The following is a 25,304-nucleotide window of genomic DNA, read 5'->3' as shown; positions in this document are numbered from 1 at the left end:
CTGATCTCCCAGGGAATGGTCTAAGGCTACTTGAAGTTGCAGCTCTGTGGAAGTCAAGAGGGTGTGGGGACTATCAGTAGCTAGGTGGGCACTGGTTGGAACTTTCCAAGGAAGGAGACATAGGGACATAGTTGATATTAATCAGAAATACAGACCCAGGTCAAAAGCATTTATTTTATGGAATAAAACTTGCCTTTGCATTTAGCAAAAATCTCATTGAACCCAACAAAGTCTAGGCTTCCTTGTCCCTCAAGGCAAGTGATGTAAGTCGGGGGGGGGAGTCTTATGCAGGGAGATCTACACTCCCTCTGCCCTCAGGACTTAGGCTGTGTACATGCATTTAAAGCACATTCCCCTCAAATAATCTTGGGATCTGTAGTTTTCCTCCCATAGAGCTACAATTCCCAATGATCTTAACAAAATTATGTGGGGGAAGGGGGCTGTGCTTTAAGTGTGCCATTCTAATCCATAACTGTAAAGGGAGAGGTTGGACATTCAACAGGGATGGTGGGGTGGGAGTGATCAGGCCAGCAGCTAGGCAAGAGAAGGCACTCTCACCTGGGGTAGGAAAAGGCAGGATAAAAATATGAAATAAACGCTCAGACTCAGCTGTCACTCGCGTCATCTAGTCTGTTTGGCAAATCAGGGTGCCACCACCCAAACAAGGAGGCATGAGCAGAGTTCCTGTGCATGAAAACCAAGGCAGGGCAATGGGAACCATTGCAGAGTTCACAGGAGCCACAGACAAGACTCTCCTGAAACTCAGGAATGTAACCAAAAATGCACACAGGGCTCCACCTATGATTGCACCAGAGAATCCAACGCCTGCTCTTTGAAGTAAGTTCTGGGGCAGCTTAGGCAGTGAGTATGGCATTACCGTTTATTTCGGTTACATGGTTGCGTGCTTGTAGTCACAGTCTGTTTCCTAGTAAATAAACCATTTATAAAGAACGCTTTGTTTTGCCTGGTTGCTTGGAGGTGCTGCCCTGGCTCTCCGAGTGTTGCCTAACTGCTGCTGCGCCTCTGTTACACCACATGCGCGGGGCGAGTTGAAGAAATTGATGGTCTCACTGCTTAAAGTTGGCACAGAGAAACAGACTGCCGTGGCCACAGGAAATATCCCTTTAGTTGGAATTTTGAGGCCATCAGTGCATTGGTGGCAATGGCAATGGCCAAGGTTTGAGGACTCTTTGGCTTGTAACCTCAAGAGAGAGAGGTGACGAGAGACGCAGAAAATGCCGAGATGCTAGCACCACTTTGCTGAAGAAGAGGCCACTGCACCCAAAAGCAGAGGGAAAGGTAACGATTGTGTTTGAGCAATTCCAAGAATGTGGAACGAGGCCACGGCCAGAGGAAGGTGCCTCATACCAAGTTAGGCCACTGGTCCATCGAGCTCAACATTGCCTCCTTTACATGGACTGACAGTGGCTCTCCCAACCCCACTGGAGAATGCCAGGGATCGAAACTACGGCCTTCTGCACTCAAAGCAGTTGCTCTAACCACTGAGCATGCCTTTCCTCAGGCTCAGCAGTAGCTCCTTGCCATGTTCCTGATATCAGCTACTTAAATAACGTACATTAAATGTGCACAGCATGCACTACCCTATGTGCTTCTCAGCCCTGGGGCATGTGCATTTTGCACTTTGCTCAGCCAGCCCAAGACATCCTCCCTGAGTAGGGTTGCCAGGCTCAGGGCCTGAGAATGATTCTGTATCTTTAAGCGAAGTGCAGGTTTTCTTGCAACACTATAATGGGAAAAATGCAGTACTACATTTTGGGACAGATTATCTTTAGGCCTGTAAAGAACCTTGTGGTTGTTTTTTTAACAATGTTAATATTTGTCAGCTCTACACTGCTTCAGCAGTGCCGGGGGGGGGGCTGGAAATTCCTGGGTCTTTGGCAGGGAAGGAAAGTCCTTAGCCGGCAGTCGGGTTGTAAATCTGCCAGGCCTATCCGAAGCGTACTTGCAGAGTCAGAAGTCCAGAAGCGAGGTCAGTGGAGGTCCAGGATCAATTGCCAAGGAGGTCAGTCAAAGAGATGCTGCAGGGAAACTAGGTCTACACCAAGCCACACCTGACGTTGCAGTCAGCAACAAGCTGCAGCCAAGGTGTGCCTTATAAAGAGCAAGGTTGACAGCAGGTGTGAGCCCTCAGCGTTTGGGCCTTAAGGAGACAGGCCTGCCTCTCTTCTGCCTGACCTTCTGCTGTCTACGTTCTGCAGGTGAGGGGGGAGTATCTTGTTCACTGTCTGTGTCTGGCTGCAGGGCCTCTGCTGTATCTGGGGTGCTCTGCAGCTGAGGGGGAGAAGGAGTTGGATTCTCAGGAGGCTCCTCCGTGTCTCCTTCTGAGTCTGCTGCACCTGGGTCTGCTGCTGTTACTCCTGAGTCGTCCTCATCTGAGGAGTCCTCTGACGGGGCCATGACAATATTTTTTATTTAAATTCCTGTGCACTGCATTCTTTTTTTGATGTGTATTTTTTATTTGTGTCTATTTTTTTTTTTGTGAGCCGCCTTAAGGGCCTTTTGGCCAAAAGGCGGCATAGAATAAATAAATAATAAAAACCGCAAGGTGGAATTCTCCCTTCCTCCTGCACAACTTTTAAAGATACAGAAGACCTCTTGGAGGCTGGGCCTGGCAACCAAGAGGTCTTCTGTATCTTTAAAAGTTGTGCAGGGGGAAGGGAGAATTCCACCTTGTGGTTTTTCCCATCACAGTGTTGCAAGAACACCTGCTCTTGGCTGACTTGCTCTTCTCCTAAAGATACAGGATCAGTCTCAGGCCCTGAGCCTGCAACCCTATTGAGTGAGCCGCTTGTCTCTGTACAGCCTTCCTGCCAATGTTCAGAGACAGCCAATTACTGCCCACACAAAGACAGGCCCATAAACACCCCTGCACGGCAGGGGAAAGGCAGTGGTGAGCTGAGGCCTGAGGCACCTGGCAGCACCTTGGCACACAGGAGCCCTGTGCAGGAGCTGGAACAGGAGGCTGAAGCCATAATCAGATATATGCAGCAGGCCAACATTTGTCACTCCCCGGCAGCAATGATTGCTCCGCCCTGTGTTTTTGCACCAGTGGCCCTGAAGGCGTTACAGGAAACCAGGAGTCCTTGAATCAGGCCACAGAACTGTAGAGCTAGCCAGAATCTGGTCAGCCATCCAGCCCAGCCCACTGCTTGAGACAGGAAAAGGAGAGAGAGAGGGCCCTCCAAGTTCCACACTGCAAAGTCCCACCCAGCGTTAGAAGAGCTGCAGGAGGAATTCAGGAGCCCACTCCAAGGCAGTCTGCGTGACAGCAAGCGCAGCAGCCCCCAGCGTGGCTGTGATCCCCCAGACAGCTGCCTTCACCAAAGGACTGTGTTCTCCTGGGGCAAGGAGCCTGTCTGCCTCCCCTGCTCTGCTGGAGGTCATGTGTTGCTGCTGCTGCTGGCGAAGGACGGCATCCGGGCGCTGGCATGAAGTGCCCTGCTGGAACTCTGAGAAACAGCCAATGCTAAGGCTGGAGGAGAGAGAAAGAGAGAGAGGAACGGGTAATTAGCAAAAACAAGAAAAAACATCCTGACAGGGCAGGCACAGGGAGCTGCTGTGTGCAGAAGTGAAGGGAGGGGCATTGAAAAAATTGCAGAAGACCCCCTGCCCCCCTGCCCTAGCCGTGACTGCATGGAGCAGAGGTTGGTAAGATTCAACCAGTGTGACACTATGAGACTCCTTCTCCCTAGATATGCCAGAGCAAGTGTTTGTGTGTGTGTGTGTGTGGGGGGGAAGACCTAGACCTTGGGCAAACAGAATTACTTTATTTATTTATTTATTTATTTGTTTATTTATTTATTTATTTATTTATTTATTTATTTTATTTATATCCCACCCTTCCTCCCAGCAGGAGCCCAGGGCGGCAAACAAGAGCACTAAAAACACTTCAAAACAACATAAAAACAGACTTTAAAATACATTAAAACAAAACATCTGTAAAAACTTTTTTTTTTAAAAAAAGCTTTCAACACTCATAAAAAAAAAGTTAAAAGCTTATTAAAAAGCAGTTCCAACACAGACACAAACTGGGATAAGGTCTCTACTTAATGGCTTGTTGAAAGGGGAAGGTCTTCAGTAGGCGCCAAAAAGATGACAGAGATGGCGCCTGCCTAATATTTAAGGGGCGGGAGTTCCACAGGGTAGGTGCCGCCACACTAAAGGTCCGTTTCCTATGTTGTGCAGAACAGACCTGATACGATAAGAATGCAACACCTCACCCCTACCCCATCCACACACCCCTTGGGACAGCCACCCAGGATCATTCCCTCCCTCCAAAATCCTGTGCTGGCCCTCTCCTCACCTCTTGTGGAGCTGAAGGGCTGCCTGCTTGGCCAGCTCAGTGTGGGGGAGACACTGGAAGAGCTGGTGGGCGTGGGTGACGAGGGCCTCGTAAGGCAGGTCCTGAGGAATCTGGGATAGGAGCTGGTGGATGCTGGGCATGTCGCAGTCACAGGACAGCACCTCCTCTTCACGGTAGAGGACAATCTAGAATGGCGAGGGAGCAGGGGGGGAACAGGGGGGCTGAGGACCGAAGCTGCTTCTTCCTTTGCTCTCCCCTCTGCCTCTTGCTCCCCCAGCGCCTGCAGCAATGTCCCATCGGCCTGGGACCTGGGCTAAGGGGAGCTGCAGTTCAAAATATTTGGAAGGCACCAGGTTAGTAAAGGCTGTTTGGTGAGGTTAAACCCTCAGGATGCTGAACTAGGGAGCTAGACTCTGTATTGGCCACAAGAGAGACACAACCACACCAAACAGCCACGAGCAAGCACTGAAGGTGCCAAGGAGAACTCCTCAAGGAGGAAACCTCCTTCTGACGTGGCATGCTGCCGTCAGTTGGACTTACCGCAGCGGCAAAGTAAACCGCCATGAGCGGGTGGGATGCCAGGAAGAAGTCGTAGAGGCGCAAAATGTGGTGGAAGTTGACCAGGACGTGGCCGTACCAAGTGATCAGCCAGCTCAGGGCAAAGATTGTCCCCACCTCAGCTCTGCAACCAAAAGTGAAAAGAGGGAGTCACCAACGGGAAGCCCCTGGTCTCCAACACTCACATACAAGCCCACTGTGGCATTGCAGATGCCCCCAATCACTTTTTACTATTGCAACTTGAATATTCTTTATCTTTCACCCTTAAGAACATAAGCAGAGCCTGCTGGGTCAGGCCAACAGGGGCCCATGAAGTCCAGCATCCTGTTCTCACAGTGGCCAACCAGTAGCCCCTTCTGGGAAGCCCAAAAGCAAGAACTGAGTGTAACAGCCCTGTCCTCTCCTGCGGTTTCCAGCAAATGGTATTCGGAAGCATATTGCGTCTGACTATGGAGGCAGAGTGTAGCCATCCTGCCTAGTAGCTATTGATAGCCGTATCCTCTGTGATTTGTCTAATCCTCTTTCAAAGCCCTCCAAGTTGATGGCTGTGATGTTCCTGCTTATATTGTAAATATGGTAAGTGCTGTTTATATAGAAGACGTATGGTAAGTGGAGTGAAAGAGGAGGGGGGAGTACATGAGCAGTAGAATGCTGGATGATTGGCTGAGCGTTTGAATGGCTGGGAGTATAAATGGAAGAATGACAGTTGTGGTTGAGGGGGTGTCTTTGAGAGAGGCTGAGAGAGAGGTTGGAGGTTTGGAGGTGGTGGTGTTGAGAGTGAGTCGGAGTTCTGAGGCAATTAGTAAAAAGTCAAGTACCTAACAGAATATAGATGAAACCATACGCTTGTGAAATATTCCTTAAGTAATCTTGTTATTTCTGATATTTAATAAATACTTATTTGGTTTACCAAAGGCCTGATCCTTGGCTGGGGGAATACACAGACCAGAAGGGAGGGCAAGGTAATTACCAAGGCTGAACAGAAACTGTATCTAATGGTGGCAGCGGTGAAGGGAGAGATTGTAACAAGTCAAGTATCCAGAGCAACCCAGAGTTGTATGCTTTAAATATAAAGATACAAGGGGGTTGGGAACAGCATAGGCACACAGTCACAAAGTAACAAGCTATAGAGAGACTTAGGCAAAGTCTCTGGGAGTCTGGGTTACAGAAAGTGACTGGTGCTGTTGCCTAGCAGTGGGATCTAGTGAGATCTTTGCTATAGCGGAGTGAGAAACCATATAAAGGACGGTCCTGACTGGTGGTGTCCCTGGTGGTGCCTAGTGAAAGGCAGCAGCCACAAGCAGGTGGGAACCTGACAGGGAGAACCAGGGAAGGACATCACAATGGCCACCACTGCTTCCTGTGGGAGCCAATTCCATAGCTACTATGTGCTGTGTGAAGGACTTCCTGTTGTCTGTTCTGAATCTTTCCAGCTTTTTCTGATTATATTACTGCCCCATCTTGTATCAGATTCCAAACACACCCTTGGACGCCAGGTACCTTTGCATGAAGTCATGGAGTCGAGGGCTCTCCCGCTGCAGAATGGGCATGAGGTAGTTGAGGATGTGCTTGGTGCTGTCCATAGTGGGGTCCATAAAGTCCCTAGAACAGGCAGCAGAGTTGGGAAGGTGTCCAACCTAAGAAAGGGACCATACGTGTACATCTCCTTTTCCCTGTTCCTACAGTCATTTTCCTTCACCAACCGAGGTCCAGAGAGGACCTCCCCCTTGCCAGACCCACACAGCTACCATAACCATTATCTAGAAACATGGGTGGTTAATCCATGTTCCTCCAGATATTGCTGGACTACAACTGGCCATGATGGCTTGCTGGAGTCCAACAGCACCTGGAGGGCCATACGGTCCTCATGCCTCAGCTAGAATATAAATCAGACCCAATCTTCCTAACTCAGAACTGAGTCCTTTCAGAGGAATAAGCCAGAGATAGGCAATTCACAGGCAAGGTGCCTTCAAATCATTGCAGGTAGTCTACCTTTGATCAAAGAAGATGTGCTTCTGGCTACCAGGGCTAGTAGCTCTCAAGACGCAAACGCCCATCCTCTATGTATTTTCCCAATACCGTTTAGATAATCAATATATGCTCCTTGGAAAGGTTTGTCAATTGCTATTAGTCATGAGAGCGGAATTAAGCCTTCATGTCTGGAGGCAAGATTAGCCTGGTTGCTAAGCTCTGGAGGCCAAAAACGGCAATCGGTGGGTGCCTGCTTTCGTGGCCTGCCTCTGAGTTCTGGACTACCTAGGCTTCGCTGTCATCCAGGAGGGAATACTTGTGGGGCCATCCCAGTAACCTTTGTCAATGGATTAACTGCAGGCAGGCTGAAGGAGCAGTACCACTTCTATGGGGCAGGGTGATGGTCTGAAGCCACAAGATGCAGCAATGACCATGCTGAAGCTAAGCAGGTCTGGGTGTGGTACATGCCTGGATGGGAGACCACTTGGGGACATCACCTTGAAGTCCATGCAAGGAACATGGTGGGACAGAAATGAGACAAAAAAAGTCAATGCTGCCATCGCCCCGGCAACCTGCTAACAGAGGCCTCGGCAACGGTGGAGAAACCCACCCGCAGGCTCCTTCTCCCCACCCCACACTCCCAAACCAGTTTCCAGGGACAAACATCCCTCCACTCAGCTTGGCCATGTTCTAAGCTGCCACTTACAATATAAGGTGGGCGTTTTGCCTGTTTCCTCCTCCACCACGACCCCCACCTCGTTTCCCTGTGCTGGTTCCTGGCCCCAGGTTCAGGTCACAGAATCGTAGAGTTGGAAGGGGCCTATAAGCCCATCAAGTCCACCCCCCTGCTCAATGCAGGAATCCAAATCAAAACATTGTGAAGTACCTGAGGTGAAGCGTCGAGAGCCTCTCCAGCAGAGCAATGGCCATGCGCTCGCCAGAGACCAGCAGCAGCGTCACAGCGATGTCGTGGTATCCTTGGTAGTAGTGTAGCTCAGGGTGCGCCTTGAGCACATGCAGGATGACATCAATCAGTTGCTCCTGTAGGATCTGCCGATGCTCTTCATGCATCCCTGTGTAGGGATGGGCAGGGTGGGGTAGACAGCCAGAGACACAAAGCACACCCCTCAAGCCGCACCCTTCACCCACCCACTGCCGCAGACCCACGGCCACCTGTGTACGGTTTCTAGTACGAGAAGAGAAGCTTTAATTGTAGAAACACTTGTTAGCATTTATTGAAAAGTCTGGTGGAAGCCCTAGTCTCTCCTGATTTCAGATATTTGGGGCTGCCTGTGATCAGGGCAACAGTTGTGTGGCTGGCAATATGGGCACCAGTGAAACATTATCCTGAGTGGGGTTGTCTGGACTTTTGGAGTTCCTCATGAGCAATATGCCAATGACCCACAGCTCTGCTTCCCTTTACATCTGCAGGTGTCGCAGTGGAAGTATGAGACTGATGCCTTGCCTTGGTAATGGACTGGATCAGAGCCACCAAACTGAAGCTTAATCCAGACAAGACTGAGGCACTGTGAGCGGGTGGTTCCCTAGACTGGATGGATGGAAATTGGCCTGTTCTGGATAAGGTTATGCTCCCACTGAAGAAACAGGTGAGTAGCTTGGGGGTACTTCTGGATCCATTACCGTCACTTGCAGCTCAAGTGGCCTCAGAGGCGTAGAGTGCCTTCCATCAGCTTCAACTATGTACCTGCCTGGTAGGGATAGCCTAACTTCTGTTGTTTGTGCTCTAGCAAACTCTAGGTTAGTTTACTGCAATGCATAATATGGAGCTGCCTTTGAAGACAGTTCAGAAACTAGCTGGTGCAGAATTCAGCAGTCAGATTACTGACCAGGGCAAGACAGTCCAAACACATGACACCAATTCTGGCACGGCTGCACTAGCTTCTGGGCCAAATTCAAAGTGTTGTTCTGACCTATAGAGCCCAATACTTCAAGGACTGCCTGTCCCCAGAGGAAGCAACCTGGACCCTCCATTCATCATCTGAGGCCCTTCTCTGTGTGCCCCTTCCAGGGGAGGAGCAGAGGATGGCAACATGAGAACGGCCTTCTCGGTGGTGGCTCCCCATTTGTGGAATGCTCTCCCTATCATCACCTGTTTTTAGGCCTTTGAAATGTTTTTTTTAGTCAGATGGGGAGGAGTTGGATCTTGGTTTTTTTGTATTTTGTGAGTATTTTAGGATGTTTTTGATTCTTGTTTTTATATCTGTTTTTAATGTTGTAAGTCACTTAGAGTTTCTTTTTAAAATAAAGAAGCAACTAACTAACTAACACAGTTCCCATGATTCTTTGGGGGAAGGCATGACTGTTAAAGTGGTACATTACTGCTTTAAATGACTGGTGTGGATGTGGCCTAAGAGAAGTCTTTGGGGGTGGAGAGGCTTCCATTAAACGGGGGCTGCTTTTCCTGCTAAAACAAGGGATGCTCCCGCCACCCATCAGCTGATAGGTGGTTGGGAGAGTGCTTTGTTCCAGAAAAGGAGTCATCAGGAGCCCACTTTAAGGCCCCTATTGGTCCTTTAAAGCCCCGCCCTTACCAGCCTGATGTCATGTATGTTATCATGTACAGTGCGGGTGGGCGCGGCTTCGCCTAAACAGCCTGGCGGGCCAAATGGGGAGGCCTGGGGGCCAAGTCTGGCTTGCGGCCTGGAGGTTCCCCACCCCTGTCGTGGCCCACTGATCACCGTCTGCTCAATAAGCGTCCTGGCTTTGCTATCTGCACAGGAACAAATCTGGCAAGCCCCAAGACACCACCAGTGGTGGACCATGTTCAGCTTGGTGGGTCATCAGCCATGCACACACCTACGAACAAAGGAAGCTGCCTTAGACTGAGTCAGAGCATTGGTCCCAGTAGCTGAGCATTGCTGACACCGACTGGCAGCAGCTCTCTGGGGTTTCAGACTGGGGCATTCCCAGTGTTCCACTACTTGCTTAACTGTAGGACCAGCTTCGACCACGGCGGCATCTGGAGGCAGGCATGGAGACCAGAGACTAAGAGGAGAAAGGGGGTAAACGCACAGCCACAGCAGGGCAGGCAAGGGCAGGCTCTAGGGCTGAGCTGTGATACCTTCCAGTGGCAGGCAATCCCCTGGGGGAGCACCGAGGGGCACAGCAAAGGGGCAAAGGAGGAAGAAATAAGGATCACCAGGATGGTTTGGACGGAGATGTGGCACCTTTGGCCTGATCCGACGAGTACCCGGTGCTGTGATTTCATCATGGCAATTCTGAGCAGCTTGGCCCTGGCTGCCTGTTGCTTCCCAGGCTCAGGTCAAGGTGCCAAAGTTGCCTTTCAAAGCCCTTAAGGCAGGAGTGGGGCAACCTGTGGCCTCCCAGCCACTGTGGGCCTCCAGCTCCCCTCAGCCCCAGCCAGCATGGCAGATGGCCACAGATTAGCTGCCTCAGCCTTAAGGACTTGGGACCTGGGTCCTGAAGGGCTGCCCTCTTCTGTATATCCTTTCCCACATCGTGAGTCCCTGCTCCGGGTCCCCGAGAGGCACAGCTGATGGTAGCCAGGGCTGGGACACTCTCTGTGGTGGCCCTGAGCTTGCAGAAGGCCTTGCCCAGTGAGGCCTGTCAGGTCCTGCAGCAACAGGTCCGCCCTGGGCTCCTCCTCTAGCCCAGTACTGTGTGCACTGACTGGCAGCACCTTGCCAGGGTTACAGGCAAGGAGTCCTCACCAGCCTGGAGATGCTGGGTTCAAGTGGGGGACTGGTTTTTTAAAAAGATATTGTTTTGATATTGTGTGGCCTGTTAGGCACCTTGAGTTCCTCAGGAAGTAGGTGGGATATAAGATTATCTTTAGTTGTAGCAGCATTAAAGATAATAATGACGATATTAACGCAGTGAAATGATCTGCTGTGGCAAAAAAATGGGATGTGAGCCAAGAGGAAGCTTTCATGGCAGAGAAAGCCAAGTGGAGTAATTCCTTCTCCCTGCTCAACAGCCAGGACGCTTGGTGCCCACAGGGCAGTGCAGAGCAGAGCAGTGAGAGGTCAACTCTTTGAGACCCGGTGATGTAGCAGCATGGGTTTTTAGGAGGTAGGCTATATAACCACCGCTTTGTTGCTAACGAGAGCCTCAAAGCCCAGGACTGCTATCTGCAAATCTTCCTCCTCAATCCCAGCTCTGATGAGCCTGGCTGAGATGACTCCATGGCGGTGCCAAGGTACTCTGCCCATGCTCAAAGGCACATCATTATGATTATTCAAGCGTACCATACTAGAGCCCTAGCACTGTTAAGGGATTCCACAGGCTGAGCCCCGGTAAGCCTGAACAGACCAGATTCACATTTGTTCATGTAACTAAAAGGGAAGCCTTTATTCCTACTGTGACTTGCTGCTTTTGCAGAGCATATAGTAATAAACCTTTCGGAGGCAGAATTAGAATGAAAGAGCAAGGAGCAATTCTGGGATGAAGGCCAAGCACAGTCTCCCCCAAGTACAATATAAATCTATATCTAGGTGATGTGGAACTATCAAATGATTTCGTTTGTTGATTAAGAATGGAGGGAAATTACATCCTGAGCTTCTGCTAAAAGATTTAAAGTAGGGCTGTGCGCCAGATTTGTACAATTCACAAACCAAATCAAGCCAATTTGTATCTTGTCCAGATCAGGCTGAAGCAGCTACAAATCTCTACAGAGTGAATCGGCTAGTCCTGAATCTATTTGTACAGATCTGTAGCTCAAAACAATCTCTAATAAACCCAGATAGGATATCTCTTAAATGGAGCAATTACATCACCATATAAGGAGAACACCAGGGCGGGGAGAGAGAGAGGAAGGCTAGAATGCTACCACCCCACCGAGCACTCTCCAATCATAGTGCTTGGAAGAGGTGAAGTCTTAAAATGCAGAAATCTTTTGTAAGTTCTGTCTCTTAGAAATGTTTGGTGGGAGTTGGGTGGCATTTGTTCAGCTTGTGCATGTTTTCTGTTCTTTCTCAATCAATCCAGTCCCATCCTTATTTACATTTGTTTTTAAAAAAAAATGTTGCCTGTGTTTTTTAAATTTTTATTCGATTTTCCTTACTTAGAATTATTATTAAACCTTGTGGGCATATTTAGCCACAGCTTTTTGAATTCAGTATTCTTCTTCTTATTATTTATTATTGTTATTATCCAGTTGCTACCCACAAACAATAAGCAGCAAGTTTGTGTGGTTACACGTTGTTTATTATTATTATTATTATTATTAGCCAGCCAGCCAGCCCGCCAAACCTTGTCATCATATTAGCCAGCTTTCTAAGTTATGAAACATAATCATTATTATTATTTCCAATTGCTAACTATAGTGAATATTATTAATAATAAATAGTATGTTTTATTTTCCCCTCACTCACTACTGATGTTGGAAATCTACCCCTATATAACAGGAAATGTTTTTCCCTTGTAAGGTGCACCACATACCAGTGGGACTCTCCTATTTACCCTGAAGGAGGACAGGACAAAGCACAGGCCATTCCAATGACAATACAAGTAGAAAGAAAGAAAGAAAGAAAGAAAGAAAGAAAGAAAGAAAGAAGGAAAGAAAGAAAGAAAGAAAGAAAGAAAGAAAGAAAGAAAGAAAGAAAGAAAGAAAGAAAGAAAGAAAGAAAGAAAGAAAGAAAGAAAGAAAGAAAGAAAAGGCACCAAAGACTGTGGATGGGAAGGACACTCCAGTGGTGGTGACCTGCAAGATGTGTGTGTGATGTCCTTATATGTTAAAAACTGTAAATATGGTAAGTGCAGGTTTATATAGGGATATATGGTAAGTGAATTGAGTAAGAGGGGGGAGTACATGGACTAGAATGCGGGAGAATGTTGGATGATGATCGGCTGAGTGTTTGAATGGCTGAAGGTATAAATGAGAGGTTGTTGGGGGGAGTTGAGAGGAGAGTGATTGGAAAGGAGTTGAAGCGGGAGGCAGTTGGGATTGAGTTGACAGAGTTCTGAGGGAGGTTTGGATTCTATTAGGCTGATATTTGAACAGAATATATATAACTGGAAACATAAGAGTGACACTATAGGAAACCATAGGCTTGTTGAACATTCCTAAAGTAATCTTGTTATTTCCTAGTGTTATCAAATAAATACTTTTATTGGTTTACCAAAAGCCTGATCATTGGCTGGGGATATACAGACCAGAAGGGAGGGCAGGGTAATTAGCAAGGCTGAAGGGAAACTGTATCATATGGTGGCAGCGGTGAAGGAAGAAATTGTAACATCATCAAGTATCCAGAGCAACCCAGGATTGTATGCTTTATAGAGAAAGATACAGGGGGGTTGTAGACAGCAAGGGCACCCACACAAAGTAACAAACCATAGGGAGACTAAGGCAAAGTCTCTAGCAGTATTGTTTACAGGGAGTGGCTGGTGGTGCTGCCTAGCAGTGGGATCTTGAGAGATCTGTGGTAGAGCGGAGTGAGAAAAAATAAAAACGATGATCCTGACTGGTGGTGTCCTGAGGTGGTGCCTAGTGAAAGGCAGTAGCCGCAAGCAGGTGGGAACCTGATAGGTGGAGCCAAAGGTGGGATCGTCACAGTGTGCAATGTTTGTTTTCTTGCCTGAGAACAATATGGTATACACCTGCAACAAGTGCAAGCTGGTGGCGCTGGTGGAAGAAAAAGTGAGGGGCCTGGAATGACAGGTGGCCACACTGCAGAGTATAAGATGAAGAGTTCTTAGACAGAACTCTGGAACAACAGCAGCAAAGAGAAGTACAGGAGGTGGAAGAACAACAGCATGTTGAAGCAGGAGACTGTTGTCGAGACAACAATGAAGTGGAGGAAAAGGGTGACAGTTAGGAGCAGAAAAGCTAGAACACACCCTTCAACGGTGAAACTATAGAACCGCTTCCAGGCACTTGAAGATGATCCTAAAGGACCGTCTGCAGGGGAAGAATTACAGGAGACCCCATGCGACCGTGAGCAAGAGGCTGAAGCTCAGTCAAGCAAAGGCAATGAAACCACGTCCCACGACAAGAAAGAGTGGTAGTAGTAGTAGTGGGAGACTCCCTACTGCGTGGGATTGAAACCCAAGTATGCCAAGAAACTCCATGGACTTGCCAGGTATGCTGTCTCCCTGGAGGATGGATTAGAGATGTGATGGAAGGGTTACCATCGCTCATAAAGCCCACTGACAGATATCCCTTCCTTCTCATCCATGTGGGCATGAACAACACTGCCAAACGGAGCTACGAAGAAATCATGTCAGATTGTGAAGCTCTGGGAAGGAAACTGAAGGACTTTGGGGCCCAGATAGTTTTCTCATCCATCCTTCCAGTACTTAGAAGAGGAATAGAAAGGGAAGAAAAATACCCCGGGTGAATAACTGGCTATGAAGGTGGTGCCGACGCGAGAGGTTTGCATTCTGGGACCATGGGCTACACTTTCTGGAAGATGGACTGCTGGCAAGTGATGCGTTGCACCTCACAAGGACTGGGAAGAATGTATTTGGCCACAGCGTGGAGAACAGCATGGAGCTTTATACTGAATCCTAAGGGGGAAGAAGATGTAAACTTGGAGGTAACGATTGACGGCTTATTAACAGTAAGAGGAACTGAGGGAACGGCTCTAACAGGGCCCAATAATAGTCTTCATAAAAATGCAGGAACGAAGCCAGGCCATAAATCATATGGTTTTCGATGTCTGGGTACTAATGCCCAGAGTATGGGAAACAAACAGGACAAACTTGAACTCTTAATACAGGAGAGTAAATACGACTGGATAGGTATAACTAAAACTTGGTGGGATGACTCCCATGACTGGAATTCAGCGCCTGAAGGATACAACACGTTCAAAAAGAACAGAAAAAATAGAAAGGGAGGCAAAATCACGCTATATGTTAAATATATATATATCCCTGCACAGAAATACAGGAGGATGAACTTGGTAGCTCCACTGAGAGTATCTGGATTAAAATTAATGGGGCAAGGAATAAAAGGAACATGGTAGTTAGAGTCTACTAACGACCACCCACTCAAGGAGATGAGGATGAAACTTTTGAAAAGCAAATTGCCAATGTTTTGAAGAGGCACGATGTAGTAGTAATGGAGTACAATTACCCCGATATCTGTTGGGAGACAAATTCTGCCAAACACAGCCCCTCCAAGAAATTCCTGACTTGTGTTGGAAATAACTTTCTCCTACAGAACATGGAGGAGGCAACTAGAGGGTCAGCTATCCTTGACTTGATTCTAACCAACAGAGATGACTTGGTGGATGAAGTGGCAGTTACAGGAACTCTAGGAGAAAGTGACCAAGCTATACTAGAGTTCTTGATTTTAAAGGAAACAGAAGCTGAGAGTAGCCATACGTGTACCTTGGAGTTCAGGAAAGCCAATTTTAAGAAACTCAGAACAATGATAAGCAAGGTCCCATGGCAAGCGACCCTAATGAGAAAAGGACTCCAAGATGGGTGGGAGTTTCTAAAAGAGGAAATTCTAAAGGCGCAATGGCAAATAATTCCATCAAGGAAAAAAGGGGGAAGACAGCAGAAGAAGCCAATGTGGCTTCACAGAAAGATTAGAGATGACACGAAAACAAAAAAGGACACAATACAGGAAGTGGAGGGAAGGCCCGACCACAAACGAAGAGTACAGACAGGTAGCACGGAATTGCAGGGATGGCGTCAGGAAGGCTAAAGCTGAGAATGAGCTGAGGTTAATGAGAGATGCCAAAAGAAACAATTACCTGTTCTTCAGGTACATCCATAGTAAAAGGCAGAGAAAAGAAATGGTGGCAGAGCTACTCAAAGAGGATAGCAAAATGGTAACACAAGACAAAGAAAAGGCAGAAATGTTCAATTCTTACTTTGGCTCAGTCTTCTCCCAAAAGAGGGTCTATGACCCTCTTGGCAAATGTGAAATTGAAGGGGCAGGAGTGCAGCTTGAAATGGATAGACAAATGGTCAAGGAATACCTAATACCTCTGAACGAGTTCAGAACTCCAGGGCCCAATGAACTGCATCCTAGAAAATTGAAGGAACTGGCTGAAGAACTCTTGGGACCACTGTCTATTATCTTTGCAAAACTGTGGAGGATGGGTGACATGCCGGATGACGAGAGGAGGGCTAACATTGTCCCTATCTTCAAAAACGGCAAAAGGGAGAACCTGGGAACTACAGACCAGTCAGCCTGACATTGATACCTGGGAAAATTCTAGAGCAGATTATAAAGAACACCTTGAAAACAATGCAATGATTACTAGAAGACAACATAGATTTTGCAGAATAAATCCTGCTAGACTAATCTTATCTCATTTTTTTATCATGTAACCTCCTTGGAATGCTGTTTTGACTAAGTGCTCTGTGATAATCTGATTAGCAAACTAGCTAAATGTGGGCTGGATGGAACAACTATTAGGTGGATCCATAGTTGGCTACAGAATTGTATCAATGCTTCCTTCTCAAACTGGGGGGAGGTAACGAGTGGGGTATTGCAGGTCTTGATCCTGGCCCCAGTGCTCTTCAACGTTTTCATTAATGACTTGGATGAGCAGGTTCGGGGAATGCTTATCAAATTTATTCATTTATTATTTGATTTATATCCCGCCTTTCCTCCCAGCAGGAGCCCAGAGTGCCAAACACAAGCTAAAAACACTCTAAAACATCATAAAAACAGACCTTAAAATACATTAAAACAAAAAAAGTTAAAAATATATTTTTAAAAAGCTTTAAAAACATCTTTAAAAAGGGGGTTATAAACATATTGTTAAAAAAAATGCAGATGATACAGAACTGGGAAGGATATCTAATACCCTGGAGGACAGAAACAAATTTCAAAGGGATCTTGATAGGCTGGAGCATTGGGCTGAAAACAACTGAATGAAATTCAACCTGGATAAGTGCAAAGTTCTACACCTGGGAAAAAGAAACTAAATGCACAGTTATAAGATGGGGGATATCTGGCTCAACAATACTACATGCAAGAAAGATCTTGGGCTTGTTGTTGATCACAAGCTGAATATAAGCCAACAGAGCATTAACAGCTCTGCATTAACAAAAGTATAGTTTCCAAATCGCTTGAAATATTAGTTACCCTCTATGCGGCAATAGTTAGGTCTCATCTTGAATACTATGTCCAGTTCTGGACACAGCCTTCAAGAAGGATGCAGACAAACTGGAACAGGTTGTGAGGAGGGCAACGAGGATGATCAGGGGACTGGAAACAGCCCTGTGAGGAGAGACTGAAAGAACTGGGCATGTTTAGCCTTGAGAAGAGAAGACTCAGAGGAGATATAATAGTACTGTTCAGGTACTTGAAAGGTTGCCACACAGAGGAAGGCCAGGACTTCTTTCTGGTCAATTCAGAGGGCAGGACACGGAATAATGGGCTCAAGTGACAGGAAGGCAGATTTTGGCTGAACATCAGGAAAAACTTCCTGTTAGAGTGATATGACAATGGGACCAATGACTTAGGGAGGTGGTGGGCTCTCCAGCACTGGAGGCCTTCAAGAGGCAGCTGGACAGCCACCTGCTGCATATGCTTTAAGATGATTCCTGCACCGAGTAGGGGGTTGGACTGGATGGCCTTGTAGGCCCCTTCCAACTCTATGATTCTATGTCTTTTTTTTTTATTAAAGAAAATCTTTATTGGGAAAAACAAATTTTAAAGGTGCCTAACATGAAAACCCTGCAGCTAACTGTGATGTTCCTGCTTATAGTGTAAATATGGTAAGTGCTGTTTATATAGAAGACATATGGTAAGTGGAGTGAAAGAGGAGGGGGGAGTACATGAGCAGTAGAATGCTGGATGATTGGCTGAGTGTTTGAATGGCTGGGAGTATAAATGGAAGAATGTCAGTTGAATCTGGGTGGATGTTGGGAGTGTGGAGAAAGAGGGAGTTGGAGTTCTGATTAATAATAAGTCAAGTACAAAACAGGAATAGATGAAACCATACACTTGTGAAACATTCTAAAACTAATCTTGTTATTTCTGATATTTAATAAATACTTATTTGGTTTACCAAAGGCCTGATCCTTGGCTGGGGGATATACATACCAGAAGGGAGGGCAAGGTAATTACCAAGGCTGAACAGAAACTGTATCTAATGGTGGCAGCCGTGAAGGGAGGAATAATAACAATTCAAGTATCCAGAGCAACCCAGGGTTGTATGCGTTATCTATAAAGATACAAGGGGGTTGGGAACAGCATAAGCACGCAGTCACAAAAGTAACCAGCTAGAAAGAGACTCAGGCAAAGTCTCTGGGAGTATTGGTTATAGGACGTGACTGGTGGTGTTGCCTAGCAGGGGGATCTAGTGAGATCTGTGCTAGAGCGGAGTGAGAAACCATATAAAGGACGGTCCGGACTGGTGGTATCCCTGGTGGTGCCTAGTGAAAGGCAGTAGCCACAAGCAGGTGGGAACCTGACACGGAGAACCAGGGAAGGGCATCACATGTGGTGGCTGTAGCGGTGGGATTCGAACCCTAGAGAGTCCCTAAAAGTGGTGTGGCTAAAAGAAATAACAAATAAAGATTACTTGTGAGAGTGACTGTCAAAGAGTGTGTGGCAAAGTACGAGTGAACTCCTAAAAACATGACTGAATATACAAAGATGAAAAGAGAGGAGCTGGTGGAGAAGTGCATAACATTCAATTTACCTCACGAGGGTAAAGGGGTAGATGAATTGCGAGTAGCATTGATAGCATTCGCATCTGTTAAACAAAAACAACCTGTCAGAGAAGAGAACCCAGAAGGGTACTCAAGCAATCCCGCTTATATAGAGTATTTGAGAGAGAAGTTAAAGTTGGAAACTGAGAGATTGAGGATGGAAGGTGTAGAGAAGGAAAAACAGCAGGAGTTGGAAATTGAGAGAATGAGAATGGATACTGAAAGGATGAGAATGGGGTTTGAGGAGAGGGAGAAGCAACGAGCATTGGATGCTGAGATACAGGTGGAAAAGTTAAAATCTGAAAGAGAGAAGTTTCATTTTGATGAAACAAGAAAGGACAGAAATGAAACCAAAATAAAGGTTACACCAAAAGATTTTGCGGTGTTTGAACCTGGACAAGACCCACAGATTTACCTCAACACCTTCGAAAAGGCAGCTCAGATGTGGGGGCTACCGGAGGATAAATATATGCAATATTTATCAAATCTGATCAAAGGGGAATTGGCAGAGGTATACCAATATTTCCCCTCAGACAGGCCCGTCACATATGCCGAGTTTCAAGAGGCAGTGTACAAAAGATTCAGACAGGGACCTGACTACTTTAGGAAGTTATTTTGAAACTGTCAGATCCAAGCAGGGAGGTCTTTTGTTGAACTGGGAGCAAAATTGATGGACATATTTGGAAAGTGGATGGGAAGTGCCAAAGCTCAGTCAGTGGAAGAGGTGAAAAGCCTCATGATACTGGATCAATTATACCATCAGTTACCACCAGAAATAAGGCTTCTTGTCAGAGACCGTTCCCCTACATCTGTTCAAGAGGCCACAGAGTTGGCAGATCACTTTGCCTCCAATAGAACTGGCTGGGTGGGGAAAACATCAAGAGAGTTTAAACCCAGACCATATAATGGTGGCAGAAAGGATGTGGTACCACAGCGAGTGAGTCCTCCAATAAAGTCTGAAGGGCACAGGACACACCAGAGTGGATCTGTGTACCCTAAAATGGAGGAGAAATTATGTTATAAATGTGGTAGACCGGAGCACCTACGTTTTCAATGTGAGGTTGCCAACCCCATTGGTAATCCTGCTCAGGGAAGGGCAGTGAAAACAGAACCAAGGGAGTTAGAAACGAAGAAGGTTCAGTTCTGCCAGATAAACTGGACAAATGTAAAAGACTTCAATTCGAGTCTGAGGGAAGAAGTGAGTGTGCAAGGGGCAAATTATTGGGCATTGCTTGATACTGGTGCCGCTCAGATGTTACTGAGGCCAGATTTGATAAAATCTGAGGAAATATTACCTCAGGAAACTGTGACAATCCAAGGAGTGAGGGGTGAACCAGAAAGCATACCCATGGCCCTGATAAAATTAAAGTGGAGAGGAAAGGAGGAAATATGTAAAGTAGGTATTAATGCCCAACAACAAGAACCAGTGATACTGGGAAGAGATGTTATGGGGGCACAAGGAAAAATATATGTGGTGACCAGACAACAACCAGACAACAGAAACCATGTTAACAGAGGCCGAAGAAAACAGGGTGGAACCTGTTATTGAGCCTAAGGTTGCCATAGCAACCCCTGGCAGGCCTGCTAAAAGAGACAAACTGTATCGAATGGTCTCTAGTGAAGAGGCAGAGCAGTTCAGGGAAGAGCTGGATAAGGATGCAAGTTTGAAGCAAAGTTACTGGTATGATACAACAGCCAGAGAACGTGTGTATGATGTGGGAGATATGGTTATGGCATTCATACCCAGGAAATACGATAAATTACAGGCCAACTGGAGGGACCATATACCATAAGGGAAAAGCTTGACACAGTGACGCATGTGATAACCACAGACCAATTAAAAAAGCATAAAGTGGTTCATGTAAATATGGTGAAACCTTATCACACCAGGGATGCAAAGGTGTTGCAAGTTACCTTATTCCCTGAGGGAAGTGGGCCTGAACTTCCAGATTTGGTACAGGAAAGCAAAGCAAAAGGAGGGGTAGATCAATTGGAATGGTTGGAGGAGGTGAAGGAAGAAGTCAAGAAAGAGATTCTAAGAGTTTAAAAAAATTATGGGGATCTCTTCAGCAATAAACCTGGCCGAACCAGTATAGCCAGACATTCAATTGATACTGGAAATCATGCCCCAATCAGATCTGTTCCGTACCGTGTGAATGGGAAAGTTTTGAATGAAATTAGAAAGGAGGTTGAAGACATGTTGGAACTAGGAGTGATCAGGGAATCCATCAGTCCCTGGGCCTCAAGTATTGTACTGGTTCCGAAAAAAGATGGAACCACAAGGTTTTGTATTGATTATCGTTTAATCAATAAAATTACTGTCCCGGATGCGTATCCTTATGTCTAGGGTGGACGCAGTGTTAGAGCTATTGGGAGCAGCAACCATTATCTCTACCATAGATCTGTGTAAAGGATTTTGGAAGATGGAATTAGACGAGCAATCCAGAGCCAAAACTGCCTTCAGTACACCAGATGGGTTATATGAGTTTGTGACTTTACCCATGGGACTAAGGAACTCACCAAGTTCTTTTCAGAGACTAATTAATACTGTGTTGCGAGGCATGTCAGATTTCGCAGTGGCCTATATAGATGATGTGGCCATTTTCAGCAAGTCGGTGCCTGAGCATGTCCAACACCTGACAGCAGTATTAGAGGCATTTAAGAAAGCAGGGCTAACAATAAAAGCCAAGAAATGCCAGTTTGGGTTGAATGAAGTGATCTATTTAGGACATAAGGTGGGGAGTGGGAAAATAACCCCCTTATGGAGCAAAGTTGAGGCAATACAATCGTGGCCCATCCCCTTAACTAAGAAACAAGTTAGGGCATTTTTAGGTGTGGCTGGTTTTTACCGTAAATTTGTAAAAGATTTTGGGGAAATCGCATGAGCTAACAAGGAAAAAGTGTGCTGAGCGTGTGGTGTGGACGGATGAATGTCAAAAGGCTTTTGACCTTCTGAAGCAAACCTTGTGCCAAGGGCCTGTATTAATAGCACCAGATTACGAGCAACCATTCATCGTGGCTACGGATGCGTCGGACCTAGCGCTGGGAGTCGTCTTGCTACAAGAGAGAGGAGGCACCAGACATCCAGTGGCGTATCTTAGTCGCAAGCTGACATCGAGGGAGAAGAATTATTTGTCGGTCCAAAAGGAGTGCCTAGCGGTCGTGTGGGGACTGAGCAAGTTGTGCCCATATGTGTGGGGACGAAGATTTACAGTGACGACGGATCATCGAGCATTGTTATGGTTACAGACTATGAAAAATCATAACACTATGCTGCAGAGGTGGTCCTGGGCTCTACAAGATTACCAGGAGGACTTCAAGTTCATAAAAGGCAAGGACAATGTATTGGCCGATGGACTTTCAAAGCAGGTGGCCGGGACTGCAGTGACATGACCCAGACGTGGGTGCAAAAAAGACATGTTCCCCAAAGAGACTTGTTTTTTATTGTTAACGCGTCGTATGAATCCTAGAGCAGGAATAATACTTTGCTGTTATTTTAAGGGGGGGGAGATGTGATGTTCCTGCTTATAGTGTAAATATGGTAAGTGCTGTTTATATAGAAGACATATGGTAAGTGGAGTGAAAGAGGAGGGGGAATGCTGGATGATTGGCTGAGCGTTTGAATGGCTGGGAGTATAAATGGAAGAAGGACAGTTGAATTGGGGTGGATGTTGGGAGTGTGGAGAAAGAGGGAGTTGGAATTCTGATTAATAATAAGTCAAGTACAAAACAGGAATAGATGAAACCATACGCTTGTGAAACATTCTAAAACTAATCTTGTTATTTCTGATATTTAATAAATACTTATTTGGTTTACCAAAGGCCTGATCCTTGGCTGGGGGATATACATACCAGAAGGGAGGGCAAGGTAATTACCAAGGCTGAACAGAAACTGTATCTAATGGTGGCAGCCGTGAAGGGAGGAATAATAACAATTCAAGTATCCAGAGCAACCCAGAGTTGTATGCGTTATCTATAAAGTTACAAGGGGGTTGGGAACAGCATAAGCACGCAGTCACAAAAGTAACCAGCTAGAGAGAGACTCAGGCAAAGTCTCTGGGAGTATTGGTTATAGGACGTGACTGGTGGTGCTGCCTAGCAGGGGGATCTAGTGAGATCTGTGCTACAGCGGAGTGAGAAACCATATAAAGGACAGTCTGGACTGGTGGTATCCCTGATGGTGACTAGTGAAAGGCAGTAGCCACAAGCAGGTGGGAACCTGACAGGGAGAACCAGGGAAGGACGTCACACTAACCATCCAAAATTTGGCAGGTTTAATCCCCTCTATAGGGCCTACCATGTCTCCAAATTTCATGTCCCTATGTGCATATCATCTCCATGGTGCTGCCAGCCCGTGCCTGCCTAATTCTACCTACACGTGTTTAGTATCGCAAACCTAATTTTTAAAAACTCTCAATTTTTTTCAAAATCAAAAGAGGGGAAACAGGAAAATGGCATGATTTAACATTCACAGTTTTTTAAAAAATGTTTTTGAAAAAGCAAACTTTAAAGGTGGCTAGCATGAAAATCCCTGGAGCTACCCACCTGAAATTTGGCAAGGTTAATTCTCTCTATAGGAGCTACCATGTCACCAAATTTCATGACCCTGTGTGAAAACACAAAAGCATTATGTCCATTTTAATTTTAAAAGATTCTAAACTTTAAAGGTGGCTAGCATGAAAACCCCTGCAGCTATCCACGTGCAATGTGGCAGGTTTCATCCCCTGTATTGCAGCTACTATGTCTCCAAATTGCATTTCCCCTAGGTCAAAACACAAGATAGTTATGGCTGTTTTGGTTTTGCAATGTAACTCGATGGGATTTCTGGAGAATGAAATATCCAGATTGTGATCCAGATCTGGATTGGGTCAGATCAGGTCCGAATTTGTCCAGACCTGATTGGGCCTATCTGTATTTACAAACTGGTGCCACAAATTGAATCAGGGGGTTGGTGCACAGCCCTAATTTAAAGGGAGTTTTAACAAAAATTTAGCAAAATTAGACCTTTGAGGAGTTACTCTCCAAGTGTGATAAAAAGAAAAATCCTAGATGTTTGTAAATGGAAATTGACAACTCTTGTAGATATCTGAGAGTTTATATTACAAATGATGCATGAACTGATTGATTAAAACTCAGAACTCTGTAAGAGCATCGCTCCCAACAGAGCTGTACACCGGCTCTTTGAATCTCCCTGTGAGGTTTTGTTCACAGACATTGGGCATTTTCTTCACACTGAGGGCCTTTGCATGTGCTCTACAGTCACACTGACGGCATCTCTAGGTTCTCTGAGCCCAATTCAACAAAGAACTTGCCCTGTGCAGTGGCTGATCCAGACATGGGGCTCTCCCCACTCTTGCTCTTACCTGGAAACCACAGCTGGCCAGCCACATCCCTGCACTGACAACAGCACACAGTTTGCTCTGAAAAGCACAGAGATGACTGTGCCCTGTGGCAAATTCAAGAGGAACTTTGTCTGTTTTGCTATATGAGAATGAATGTTATCAGGCGGCCCTGCAAACCCAGTTGCTTGCCCTTGGCCTTTTTTCATTGTGCCCATATTACTTTCACTTTCACTTTCCTCCCTCTGCTCTGAGACCCATCTCACCTGGGGGAAAGCGGCGAGTGGAGCGACGCACATCCAGGAGGACCTGGTGATAATCTTTGTGTTTCTGACGCACTTCCCAACCTAGGGGAGATACACAGAAATGGGCTGTGGGTGGGAAGGCTCAGCAATGGGTACCCACTGCTAGTCAGGCACTCGTGGCCTCTCCAAGACCCCTTGTCACCCAGACCCTTCTTTCATCCCCCAATTTTCAGATAAGAAGTGCCTTGACTGGTGACAGAAGGGCCAGCTCTTCCAAAACACACACAAAAGAGTCCCAGCATGCCGTGCACCAAGGTGTCCTTAATGCAGGTGCCAATAAATTCTCAAAGACACCTCCGTGCGGTAGCAATTCTTTCTCAAGTACCAGGAGACAGCACACTAGATAAGGTGGCCAGAGAGCAGTCACGGACACTATGCATCTTCTTTCCCTGTCACCCCAGACACAAAGAGCAGATCAGGATCAGGTGGCGGAGCCAAGAATCCCACGGCTAATTTTCACATCTAGATGCAGGCTAACATTAGCAGTGCCTGCAGAATAGATTGCTTCTCACCCTAGGTCCAGATAAAATGAAAACCAGACAACAGATTGTGTGAATGAGGCTTTCCCTACATTTAGCCCAGGGCATGTCAGAATGCTGAATAACGATATACACATCTCCAACACCTCTGACAACATAGGCAGCTTGTATGCAGTATATTAGTCTTCCTCTCAGAATTGGGAAAGGGACCCTTGCCCTGACCACCTGCTTCAGAAAACAGTTAAACTACGGAATTTACTCCCACAAGAGGCAGTGATGGCCACCAACCTGGACGGCTTTAAAAGAGGATTAGGCAAATTCATGGAGGAAAAGGCTAGCAGTGGCTACTAGCCATGATGGCTGTGCTCATCACAGGAGGGGAGAGAGCTGTTGCATTCAGGTCCGGCTTGCAGGGTTCTCATTTGGAGCATCTGGCTGGCCACTGTGAAAACAGGATCCTGGACTAGATGGGCCACTGGCATGATCCAGCTATAGGGCTCTTCTTGTGCTCAAAGGTTAGCCATTTGAGAGCCTGTCTATGCAACATGCTCTGTATGAGCCTTTACCAGCTTGGTACCCTCCAGATATTTTGGACAACTTCCATCAGCTCCAGCCTGCAAAACCGATGAGAGCTGACGTCCAAAATACCTGGGTGGCAATAGGTTGCGAAAGTCTGGCCTATACAGATGAATGCAGCCTGTGCTTTGAGGCCTGCCAGATGTTT

At 46.5% G+C, this 25,304-nt stretch overlaps 1 protein-coding gene across 2 annotated transcripts in view; it reads right to left on the bottom strand.

Moving 5' to 3' along the window:
- Window positions 1-32: 32 nt before the first annotated feature.
- Window positions 33-25,304, bottom strand: part of LOC133375508 (TBC1 domain family member 20-like) — a 31,528-nt gene continuing 6,256 nt past the window's right edge. For both annotated transcript variants that reach the window (XM_061607170.1, XM_061607171.1), the window contains 6 exons: window positions 24,063-24,143; window positions 7,740-7,926; window positions 6,383-6,484; window positions 4,865-5,006; window positions 4,325-4,509; window positions 33-3,493 (listed from right to left, as the gene is read on the bottom strand). In XM_061607170.1, coding sequence (XP_061463154.1) covers window positions 3,235-3,493; window positions 4,325-4,509; window positions 4,865-5,006; window positions 6,383-6,484; window positions 7,740-7,926; window positions 24,063-24,143 — 956 coding nt within the window. In that variant the 3' untranslated portion in view covers window positions 33-3,234. The remainder of the gene's footprint in view (window positions 3,494-4,324; window positions 4,510-4,864; window positions 5,007-6,382; window positions 6,485-7,739; window positions 7,927-24,062; window positions 24,144-25,304) is intronic.

This window comes from Rhineura floridana, chromosome 1 (assembly GCF_030035675.1).
Source record: "Rhineura floridana isolate rRhiFlo1 chromosome 1, rRhiFlo1.hap2, whole genome shotgun sequence".
Classification (NCBI taxonomy): domain Eukaryota; kingdom Metazoa; phylum Chordata; class Lepidosauria; order Squamata; family Rhineuridae; genus Rhineura; species Rhineura floridana.
Note: the sequence above shows the minus strand (reverse complement) of the source record. Positions and strands in the feature narration are given on the sequence as shown.